The following is a 12,928-nucleotide window of genomic DNA, read 5'->3' on the forward strand; positions in this document are numbered from 1 at the left end:
ACCTGTAATATTGCCCTCCAAGAAAGAGCAGAACTACTGATGTAGACCATACCCATCCTAGAAACAGTGGCAGGAGAAGCATTCTCAATGTTGTGTACTTCAAATAACAGTTTACAGCTAGGGGCCATAGGAATTCGATCCCCATTGGCTAATGTGAGAGTTTTATTGTCATCCAACACAGAATTTAAATTCTCAATCCAAATGGCATCTACAGGCCCATCTAAAACCAGGAAGATGTTTTCTCCTATAAATAAAGCAGAAAAATACTGGTTTTCAAATGATATTCCAATGAAGTACTCTATGCTATTAAAAATTGGTAGGAAAATGAATAAAAAGCATACACTTCATAATGCTAAAGCTAGGTAGTGCAGCAGATAGAGTTATTTAGAGTCAACAAAATCTGAGTTTATATTTAGCTTTGGACATTTACTAGATGTGTGACCCTAGACAAGTCACAACCTTTATTTGCTTTAGTTCCTCAACTATAAAATGGGGACATCCTATGTATCTTTGCCAAGAAAACCCCATGGGCATGTAGAGTCAGACATTACTAAAAACTGAACAATAAAGTTAATATACCTTTTTTAGCTTTCAAGGTTTTTCTCCATAAAGTAGAAAAAATTCCATCTGTCCAGTCATTAGTTGCTGTGTCCAGTCTGCCAAACATTTGAGGAGCTGTAATAGCTTTTGGATTCATACGCATCTCTCTATGAGGACGTCCACACTCTGTCAATGACTTCATCAGAACTGTTATAACAGCTGTTTTTCCAGAACCACTGGGACCAAGGGTCATCAATCCATGACGTACTAGAGATGTCTCATATAACTATTAAATTAAACAATTTGAAGAAAAAAATCCTATTAGTCATCTTCCACCAAATATAGGGCTTTTTATAAACTCAATTAAGAATGATCAAGAGGGTTGTTGGGTCATGTTTAGTTTTTAAATTGAGGTCACCATATTAAAATTTTAAAAATGACAACTTGTATTTCTGTAGGTTTTTAGACTTTTCAAAAACCGTCTAAAATAAGTAACGCATATCTTGTTATCCTCATTTTATAGATAAAATGAGGCTTGGAGTGACTTGCCCAGGATCACCAAGACACTCAATTTCACAACCAAGAGAATGTACATGCATTCATGATCCACACAAAGAATTCCACCAGGTTACCTTCTGTGTTTTAATTCAATGAGGCTAACAAAATGCAAGCTGAATTTCAAAACTCACGTGTGGATCATTTTTTGTTTTGTTTTGTTTTTCCCTTTAATGGAAAGTAGGCAAGACAATTAGAACGGGTGTTTGGAGCCTCTGTTCATCAGAATGTGCTATTTGTCTCAACTTACTGATAGTTGTTTAGTTATATTAGTGTTTCTAAATTGAGAACTCGGATTTATCAAATAACCTAAATTTCAGGTGAATCTTCACATTTTTAAATATAAATCCAAATTTCTATACCTGCAATAGATTCAAATTTACTTACCTGTACAAGTTTAAGATTCCAGGGTGGGTGGTTAATTAATCCTTCTTCTTCAACCTGATTAGTTACTGCACGTTGCAGCTCTGCATAGGTACTACTATCTAGTTGCAATCCTGGAAATAGGTCATTGATTAAACTGAGGAAAAGAGGCTCATCTTCATCAATCTGAAAAACAATGAATTAAAATCAATTCATTAAACAAGTACTTATTGAGCAACTAATAAAGGCTTATTACCAAATCCCTTTTGAGCAATTATTCTCCTAAAAGATCTTCATTTATAAATGGTGTCTCTAAAGTCTTAGTGTAGTCAGCAACAAGAAGATTATATGGTGATCAATTCTGATGGACGTGGCTCTCTTCAACAATGAGATGATTCAAACCAGTTCCAAATGTTCAGTGATGAAGAAAGTCATCTATACCCAGAGAGAGGACTGTGGGAACTAAGAGTGGTTCACAACATAGAATTTTCACTCTTTTTGTTGTTGTTTGCTTGCATTTTATTTTGCTTCTCTTTTTTTCTTGTGCAGCATAATTGTATAAATATGTATGCATATATTGGATTTAATATTTCTACCATGTTTAACATATATTGGACTGCTTGCCAACTAGGGAAGGGCATGGGGGAAAGAGAGAGAAAACTGGAACACAGGACTAATGTTGAAAAATTGTGCACCCATGCTTTGAAAAATAAAAAGCTTTAATAAAAAAAGTCTTAGTGTAGTTTTAAGCTTTAATAGCTTAATTCTATATTTAATTTCTGCAAACAAAACTTTTGGGACATCCTCTATATAAAGCAGCAAAAAATGATCTATGTAACAGCCCCAAAATTACCAGACTAGTTTCATGATTTTGGAAAATGCCAGCAATGTTGAATGTGTCCTAAATATGTAAACTGATTACAACAGGGGGCCAAAATTGAAACACCCGTTTGTTTCTGCCCCCATTTTTGGTGTGTTGTGCATATTCCTACTGTGATAAATATAGGGCCTTCTAAGGACTATTCTTCCAGAGGAAGTATATCTTACTTTTTTTTTTTTATTAAAGCTTTTTATTTACAAAGCATACGCATGGGTAATTTTTCCAATATTGACTCTTGCAAAACCATTTGTTCCAAATTTTCCCCTCCTTTCTCCCACCCCCTTCCCTAGCTGGCAGGTAATCCAATACATGTTAAATATGTTGAAAAACATGTTAGATCCAATATATGTATGTATATTTATGTACTTATCTTGTTGTACAAGTAAAAATCAGATCAAGAATGAAGAAAAAGAAAAACTGAGAAAGAAAACAAAATGCAAACAAATAACAGAAAGAGTGAGAATGTTATATTGTGTTCTACACTCATTTCCCATAATTCTCTCTCTGGGTGAGTAGATGGCTCTCTTCATCACTGAACAAGTGAAACTGGTTTGAATTATCTCATTGTTGAAGAGAGCCACTTCTGTCAGAATTGATCATCATATAGTCTTGTTATTACTGTGTATAATGACCTCCTAGTTCTGCTCATTTCATTTAGCCTCAGTTCATGTAAGTCTCTCCAAGCCTCTCTGAAATGATCCTGCTGGTCATTTCTTACAGAACAATAATATTCCATAACATTCATATACCATAATTTATTCAATCATTCTCCAACTGATGGGCATCCATTCAGTTTCCAGTTTCTTGCCACTACAAAAAGGGCTGCCACACACATTTTTGTACATGTGGGTCCTTTCTCTTCCTTAGGTTCTTTTTGGAACATAATCTCAGTAGTAACACTGCTGAGTCAAAGGGTATGCAGAGTTTGGTAACTTTCTGAGCACAGTTCCAAATTGCTCTCCAGAATGGTTGGATTCATTCACAACTCTACCAACAATGCATCAATGTCCCAGTTTTCCCAATGCATCAATGTCCCAGTTTTCCCACATCTCCTCCAACATCTGTCATTATCTTTTACTGTCATCTTAGTCAATTTGACCAGTGTGTAGTGATATCTCAGAGTTGTCTTAATTTGCATTTCTGTGATCAATAGTGATTTGGAGCACCTTTTCATGTGGCTACAAATAATTTCAATTTCTTCATCTGAAAATTGTCTGTTCATATCCTTTGACCATTTATCAATTGAAGAATGGCTTGCACTATTATACATTTGAGTTATTTCTTTATACATTTTAGAAATGAAGACTTTATGAGATCCTTTGGATGTAAAAATGTTTTCCCAGTTTATTGTTCCCTTCTAATCTTGTCTCATTAGTTTTGTTTGTACAAAAAACTTTTTAACTTAATATAATTAAAATTATCTATTTTTTGATCATTAATGATCTCTAGTTCTTCTATGGTCACAAATTCCGTCTTCCTCCACAAATCTGAGAGATAAACTATCCTACGTTCTTCTAATTTGTTTATTAATATCATTCTTTTTGTCTAGATCATGAACCCATTTCAACCTGATCTTGGTATATGGTTTTAGGTGTGTGTCTATGCCTACTTTCTGCCATACTAGTTTCTAATTTTCCCAGCAGTTTTTGTCAAATAGTGAATTCTTACCCCAAAATCTGGGGCCTTTGGGTTTGTCAAATACTAAATTGTTATAGTCATTGGCTATTTTGTTCTGTGAACCTAACCTATTCCACTGATCAACTAGTGTATTTCTTAGCCAATACCAAATGGTTTTGATGACCATTTGATGACTGCTGCTTTATAATATAGTTTTAGATCTGGTACAGCTAGACCATCTTCATTTGCTTGTCTCTTCATTAATTCCTTTGAAATTCTTGAACTTTTGTTCTTCCAGATGAATTTTGTTTTTATTTTTTCTAGGTCAGTAAAATAGTTTCTTGGGATTTTGATTAGTATAGCACTAAATAAATAGATTAGTTTAGGGAGTATTTATCATCTTTATTATATTCTCTCAACTTATCCACAAGCACTTGATATTTTTCCAGTTGCTTAGATCTGACTTTATTTGTTTGGAAAGTGTGTGCAGTTTTGCTTATATAGTTCCCACTTTCCTCTGGCAGATACGTTCCCAATATTTTATATTATCAACAGTTATTTAAATGGGATTTCTTTTTGTATCTCTTGCTTTTGGATTTTGTTAGTGATATATAAGAATGCTGATGATTTATATGGATATATTTTGTATCCTGCAACTTTGCTCATAAAGTTGTGGATTATTTCTTATAGCTTTTTAGTAGAATCTCTGGTGTTCTCTAAGTTTACCATCATATCATCTGCAAAGAGTAATAAGTTGGTTTCCTCATTACATATCTAATTCCCTTAATCTTTTTTTTCTTCTTTTATTGCCAAGGCTAGCATTTTTAATACAATATTAAATAGTAATAGTGGTAGTGGGCAACCTTGTTTTGCCCCTGGTTTTATTGGGAATGGCTCTAGTATATTCCTTGCTTTTGGTTTTAAATAGATGTTACTGACTGTTTTAAGGAAAAGTCCATTTATTCCTATGGCAGTATATCTTACTATACTTTATATATCTTTATATCTTTAACTTCCTTAAGCCTATCTAATTATGTCAGGGTATAGTTAACCTCTCTCTGTTCTTACTATCATATAAAACTATCTTTATAATAAAATCAAATTAGGTGTTTATTTCAAAGTTATTGCAGAATTTTAAAAATAACTCAAGCTTTGGTTCACCTTTACCTTTCCCAAATAAATAAAATGGGTCAAATTCAACTATTTTTGTGTCTTATCTAATAATTCAGAGCTTTCACCAATTTCCTTGTTGAATAGTCTCTATTTTTCTTTTTTACAATGGAGAAATGCTCAAATGGGGTCACAAAAAGTCAGACACAAGTGAAATGACCAAATATCATCATCAAACTTCTGCTAGAGGTCAGCTCTCAAAGTGATCTTTTTCTTTTTTTCTTTTTTTTTTTTTTAGTGTTTCTATAAACTTTATTATTATTATTATTATTATTTTATTTAATAGCCTTTTATTTACAGGATTTATACATGGGTAACTTTACAGCATTAACAATTGCCAAACCTCTTGTTCCAATTTTTCACCTCTTACCCCCCCCCACCCCCTCCCCTAGATGGCAGGATGACCAGTAGATGTTAAATATATTAAAATATAACTTAGATACACAATAAGTATACATGACCAAAACATTATTTTGCTGTACAAAAAGAATCAGACTCTGAATTATTGTACAATTAGCTTGTGAAGGAAATCAAATGCAGGTGTGCATAAATATAGGGATTGGGAATTCAATGTAATGGTTTTTAGTCATCTCCCAGAGTTCTTTTTCTGGGCATAGCTAGTTCAGTTCATTACTGCTCCATTAGAAATGATTTGGTTGATCTCGTTGCTGAGGATGGCCAGGTCCATCAGAACTGGTCATCATATAGTATTGTTGTTGAAGTATATAATGATCTCCTGGTCCTGCTCATTTCACTCAGCATCAGTTCGTGTAAGTCTCTCCAGGCCTTTCTGAAATCATCCTGTTGGTCATTTCTTACAGAACAGTAATATTCCATAATTTTCATATACCACAATTTATTCAGCCATTCTCCAACTGATGGACATCCATTCAGTTTCCAGTTTTTAGCCACTACAAAAAGGGCTGCCACAAACATTCGTGCACATACAGGTCCCTTTCCCTTCTTTATAATCTCTTTGGGATATAATCCCAGTAGTAACACTGCTGGATCAAAGGGTATGCACAGTTTGATAACTTTTTGAGCATAGTTCCAAACTACTCTCCAAAATGGTTGGACCCGTAAAGTGATCTTTTTCTAACGTCAGATTTTTTCCTCCAGTTTCTCTTGTCTAGTGGCAGGATGCAGTTAAGGAGGTATCCTGATAGCTATTTGAATCTGATTCCCAAGCTAACAAATTTAAAAAATCTTCCCAGTCATTCCCTTAAATCAAGTAACAAAGATCAGTTAATTATAATCTTTATAATAAAGGGGAAGCTGCATAGGACCTGCCTTAGGTGTTCATATTTCATTGGTCATTAGCTCAGGTTTTTGTAAAACAAGGCAACGATTGCTATGATACAACCAAGGGCTCACTTAGATAAGCTCTATTTGGAATAAAGTACCTAAACTCTAACCCATAGTGAGAGAGGGATTTATTTTTGTGCTAAGCCATGGCAAAACAACCCAAATGAATAAGACTACTTGACCTGAAGATTCACCCCCCTCACCTGGAAAGAAGGCAGGTTGCAGTGATTTGCTGACACAACACTTATCCCACCACTCTGTAACTTTCCCCATCTCATTTTCAATGTATTGCAGGTCAACATAAGATATTAAATAGGAAGTTTTGGGGGGAGCATTGTGGAAATCACAGACAACATGCAAAGGCCAACAGAATACAGAAAAAGTTTGGAAACTCAAAAATCCATAACATATAGGTAGTATTGTAAAATACCAACATTTTATTTTTTGATACCATAATAATTTAATACTTCTTCACTGATATGAAAAGAGAGCTAAACAATTTTACATGGATTTTCCAGACTGAAATGGCACCATGTTTCAATCCCCATAATGTGGAAGGGATAACTGTAATTCCCTTTTCAGGAAGCAGCTATGTGGAACAGAAGTTGGGAGTGGCAAATCTGAAGCCAGGAAGACCCGACTTCAAATTTAGCCTCAGACACTACTCATGTCACTCTGGGCACTTAACCTATGCCTATAAAATGAACATTTATAATGTGCTTCATGCAGTGGTACAGAGTAGGTGCTTAACATATGTGTCTTTTTTCTTTGCTTCTTCCCTCCTTTCCTTGTTTCCTTCCTTTTTTCCTTCCCAACTCCATTAAACAGCTAGCTGTTCTAGAGGATCTTCCCTGGAGCAGCAATTCTCATAATATAGATAAACTCTGAGTAATATGCTCTCAGGCACTCAAACTGGTCAAGGTCTGATCTGCCCCTGTCACTCTTTGACTGCTACTACCCTTTCCCTGTTAGACCAACATCCCACTGTAGGGTGGCAGCATTCGGTCTGAATATTACCTTGAAAAAAGAAAAAAAGTCAAAAGATATATACTTACCAATTTAGAGAGGTTCATATCTCTTAGACCTCTCATAACAGTGCTTGGCTCACTATCTTCTGGTCTGGCTCTTTTTTGAGCCCCAAGAGTCCTCAACACTGACAAGATATTTCTTAGACCAAAATCATAGTGAACCTAAAAGGAAAAAGGCAGAAAAAAGATTACCTAATTGCAAGTCCATAAATTCACATTCCCTAATTTTATGGAGTGAGTGGCTCTGGAATGACTAAGCAATGCTATCAAATTTAGGATAAATTTATTTTTCTTTCCCTTAGACCAAAAGGCTCCTCTCTAGCTAGAAGAAAGGGAAATAGGAAAGAAAAATGAGACTTCTGAAAAATTCTACAATTCCACATGCATATCTTTAACCATATTTGGAATTTGTCGTCCAGAACATCAGAGCCAATATTAATGCCAGAAACAAACGATAAGTTTAAAAAATCATTTTAAATAACTTTAAAAATGGCATTTCCCTTCCAGAAGCAAAAACTATCTGGGACTGCCTCTAAGAAATAGAGTGGTTAATCAGTGGAATAAATACAAAACACAATTGCCAATGACTATAGTAACCAAGTGTTTGATACACTCAAAGACCCCAGCTTTTGGGACAAGAATTCACTATTCAACAAAAACAGATGGAAAAACTGAAAAACAATAGGACACAAACTAGATATAGACCAATATCTCATACCTTATACCAACATAAGATAAAAATGGGTACATGACAAGCATTTTAAAGGGTTACATTATAATCAAATTAGAAAAGCAAGGAATAATCTATCTTTTTGATCTGAGAGGAGGAAATTGATGATTAAATAATAGAAAGCATTAAAAAATCCAAACTAGATAATTATTTATTAAATTAAAAAGCTTTTGTAGAAACAAAACCAAAGCAACCAAAATTAAAAGGAAAGCAGAAAATTAGAAAACAATCATATGGTAAGTGTATACAGATAGAAGCTTCATTTCTCAAATATATAGAGAACTCAGTCAAATTTATAATGATACAAGCCATTCCCCAACTGATACATGATTATAAGATATGAACAAGGAGTTTTCAGATGAAGAAATCAAAGCTATCTACAGACATGAAAATTTTTTTCTAAATTACATTTATTTTATTTTTTTATTAAAGCTTTTTATTTACAAAACATATGCATGGGTAATTTTTCAACAATGACCCTTGCAAAACTTTCTGTTCCAAATTTTTCCTTGCTTCCCTCCATCCCCTTCCCTAGATGGCAGGCAGGTAGTACAATACATGTTAAATATGTTAAAATATATGTTAAATACTATATATATATATATATATATATATATATATATATATATATATATATATACAGATTTATACAGTTATCTTGCTACACAAGAAATATCAGATCAAGAAGAAAAAAAAACCTGAGAAGGAAAACAAAATGCAAGCAATATCAATAGAAAGCATGAAAGTGCTATGTTGTGGTCCATACATTCAGTTCCTATAATCCTCTCTCTGGGTATAGATGACTCTCTTCATCACTGAACAATTGGAACTGGTTTGAATCATCTCATTGTTGGAGAGAGCCACGTCCATCAGAATTGATCATAGTATAATCTTGTTGTTGCTATGTATAATGATCTCCTGGTTCTGTTCACTTAGCATCAGTTCATGTAGGTCTCTCCAGACATCTCTGAAATCATCCTGCTGGTCGTTTCTTATAGAACAATAATATTCCATAACATTCATATACCATAACTTATTCGGCCATTCTCCAATTGATGGACATCCACTCAGTTTCCAAGTTTCTTGCCACTACAAAAAGGGCTGCCACAAACATTTTTGCACACGTGAGTCCCTTTGCCTCCTTTAAGATCTCTTTGGGATATAAACCCAGTAGAAACACTGCTGGGTCAAAGGATATGCAGAGTTTGATAACTTTTTGAGCACAGTTCCAAACTGCTCTCCAGAATAGTTGGATCCATTCATAGTTGCACCAATAATGTATCAATGTCCCAGTTTTCCCACATCCCCTCCAATATTCATCATTATTTTTTCCTGTCATCTTAGCCAATCTGACAGGTATGTAGTAGTATCTCAGAGTTGTCCTAATTTGCATTTCTCTGATCAATAGTGATTTGGAGCATCTTTTCAAGTGGCTACAAATAGTTTTAATTTCTTCATCTGAAAATTGTCTATTTATATCCTTTGACCATTTATCAATTGGAAAATGGCTTGAATTCTTATAAATTTGAGTTATATATTTCTAAATCACTTTTGATGACAGAAATGCAAATTAAAACAACTTTGAGTTACCACATGACACTTATCAAATTGGCCAATACAACAACAGAAAAGAAAATTGATATATGTTGAAGAAGGCATGGGAAAATTGAGACACTAATGCACTATTGGTATAGTTCTGAACTGATCAATTATTCTGGAATACAATTTGGAGCTATTCCTAAAAGACAACTATTCTGTATACTCTTTGATTCAATACTATTTCTACTAAGTCTGTATCCCAGAGAGATCATTAAAAAGAGAAAAGGCCCTACATGTGCAAAAATATTTCTGGAAGCCTTTTCCAGATAGCAAATATTGAAAATTGAGAGGATGCTCCTCAACTTGGGAATGGCTAAACAAGCTGTGATATGTAAATGTAATGGAATACTACTGTGCAGTAAGAAATGATGAACAAGCAAATTCCAGAAACCTGGAAGAGTTTGGTTGAACTGATCCAAAGTGAAACAGAATCTGAAAAACATTGTACATTGTACAAATGTGATGATCAACTACGAATGACTCAGCTCTTTTTAACAACATAAAATTCTTAACATAAAGGACTCATGGGACTCAATGGAGGTCAAAACATTTTTTTTTCCACTGACTAGCCTTTCTCAGGTTTTGTTTCTCCTTTTGATCTATTTTTTTCTTATGGAACTGTGACTAATATGGACATAAAAGCACCTATATAAACAATTTCAAAGTGTCTATCACCTTCGGAAGAGGGAAAGGGAAGGAGAGAAGGAGGGAGGAAAATGTGTCTCACAATCTTTTTAAAATTATAAAAATTTTCTTGACAAGTAACTGGAGAAAAAATAAAATACTATTAAAAATGAAAGCTGAATCCAAATTCTTCTGAGTAAAGAAAACTACTAGGGAAGAAAAGAAAAAAGGTAAATTAAAACTATCTTCATTTGTTTGGGAAAATATGTTCACAAAATTACCTGTTTTGTAAGCTGTTCCTCACAAAGTTTGTAAAGAACATAGAATTTCTGAGCTAAGATGACATTTTCAAGAAACCCACAGCTTGCAAGCTTCACTCTCATAATTATCTGAAATTCAATATATTGAATATATGTTACTAAATAAAATAATTAACATTTACATAGCTCTTACTACACGGAAAACACTGTGCTAAATGCTTTTAACAAGCCTTATCTTATGTGATATTCATAACTATGAAAGGCAGGCATTATTATTACCCTCATTTCACAGATAAGGAAACTGAAGCAGACAGTGCTTAAATGACTTGGCCAGTGTCCCAAAGCTAGTAGTAGATGATTGGGATCAGATTTTGAACTCATGTCCTCCTGACTCCAGGCCCTGCTTTCTATATATTGCACTATCTAGCTAACCGAAATAAATAATATAGCTAACTATAACAATAGTAACCATGACTGGAATATTTTAAGATTTTTCAAAGAATGTTCTCATATCTCATATTCTCATGAAGATCAAAAAGGATCTGGTCATGCAGCCAATTCTTTTCTTGGAGAGAATAATATAACCACAGGTTTTTTTCTGACTTCTGGTCACAGAAAACAAGTACTATTCTATTCTTTTAAAATTTATTGTTGAATGTCGCTTTTGTACCACAGTTATTTCTCCCCAAAACTCCTTCCCCTAATCAATTAAAAGAAAAACATTATAGAAAAGCCAACCAATATAATGACCAACTCTGATAGTGGTTTCATATCTGTAGTTCCTTATCTGTTGAACAAGAAGGAGGAGATGGGACTGATTATTAGTTATCTAGGATCTGTTTACTATAATTTACTGGAATCTCATGCATCTTAAATAAAAATGAGTACCTGTCTATCAGGAACCATCATAGCAACTGTTCGAAACTGAATTTTTAAGTTTTCTGGTAGCTCTTGGCGTCCAGCATATCCAGGATTCTAAAAGGAAAATATTACTTTATAACATATTACCTCATAACTTTAAATTTTTTAAAAGTTCAGTAAATGAATAGTATAGTTTACATGCTCAGTTTTTATCTTCAAATCTAGATTAGAATGATAAAAATTGTTCTGATCTCACAATATCTGCCCTAGATCATCCATATAATTTACAAATGCCCCTTGATTCTTTCTTGCAGAATTTGACTGAAATCTGACTATGTATACCTATGTATAACAAATAATATCAAGCTGTTTCTCCACTAACAAAACAGTGGAGAGGCTCAGGAAATTATTTGAAAATCTTTGTCCCCCCAAAAAACCTATGGTTGAAGAAAACTAATAGTACAACCCTGATTAAAAAGTTCTTTTACTGATAAGAAAGTTATCCAATGAGGAAGGAGGGAAACAAAATATAATTGGATAAGAATGAGGAAGAAGCACAAAAGTGGTAGTGAAATGGAAAGGAAATAAGAAAAATGTAATATAATGTAAAAGGAATATATGTGTCCAGACACTTTTCTTATACTTCTTAGAAAAATTAACTACCAAAGGCAGCACACACATGAGATGAAAGTTCACAGATCTTCAAAAATGAAGATTTTCTCCACTTTCAAGAGGCAACATTTCATAGATCAAATTGTACCATCACCAAGCATTTCTTACCATTGTTAAAAAAATTCCAAATTCTGGATTTAAATCAACACAATCACCATCAGAAAAAATAAATTGCTTTTTTCTCTCCTTTCTTCCTGTCAAAACAATATAAATCTGTTGAGCTGCCACTGATAATACAGGCAACTCTATTCTGTTAAATTCATCAAAGCAGCCCCAGGAACCAGATTGTGCAAGACCTAGAGTAGAAAACATAATTTAAAATTTTTTAGCAATATAACTTCCAACTTAACATAAATTATCTTGTAAAATGCCTTCTAGTAACTAATAACTTTTAGTGATGTTTAGCCCACAAAAGCTATTATTTTGGAGAACACAGATTTATCATCTCTTTCAATACATACCCATACATATGTATATGTGTATATGTATGAACGAGTATATTCAGTGCCTTCTATATGCCAGGTACTTTTAGCACTATGGCTCAGTAGCTAGTTTAGTTAGCCTGGAGAATGAAAAAGTAATGGAGGCAAAGGAGCTTCAACATATCACAGGTAAAAATGTTCAAAAAAGACTGACTTTAATGTTGTCATCAGATTTAATGAGGCCAGGCAAGTTTTGTGTCTTGGGGGACTTGGATTATTTTTCTTTTCTTTTCTTTTCTTTT

General features: G+C 33.7%; 1 protein-coding gene across 11 annotated transcripts in view; it reads right to left on the reverse strand.

Annotated features, from left to right (window-relative positions):
- Positions 1-12,928, reverse strand: part of DNAH8 (dynein axonemal heavy chain 8) — a 356,347-nt gene that overhangs the window by 146,452 nt on the left and 196,967 nt on the right. For all 11 annotated transcript variants that reach the window (XM_031964914.1, XM_031964911.1, XM_031964913.1 and 8 more), the window contains 7 exons: positions 12,313-12,500; positions 11,560-11,646; positions 10,693-10,800; positions 7,486-7,620; positions 1,483-1,644; positions 580-826; positions 3-244 (listed from right to left, as the gene is read on the reverse strand). In XM_031964914.1, the coding sequence (XP_031820774.1) occupies positions 3-244; positions 580-826; positions 1,483-1,644; positions 7,486-7,620; positions 10,693-10,800; positions 11,560-11,646; positions 12,313-12,500 (1,169 nt within the window). The remainder of the gene's footprint in view (positions 1-2; positions 245-579; positions 827-1,482; positions 1,645-7,485; positions 7,621-10,692; positions 10,801-11,559; positions 11,647-12,312; positions 12,501-12,928) is intronic.

The sequence above is a fragment of the Sarcophilus harrisii genome, chromosome 4, assembly GCF_902635505.1.
Source record: "Sarcophilus harrisii chromosome 4, mSarHar1.11, whole genome shotgun sequence".
In the NCBI taxonomy this organism is placed as follows: Eukaryota; Metazoa; Chordata; class Mammalia; order Dasyuromorphia; family Dasyuridae; genus Sarcophilus; species Sarcophilus harrisii.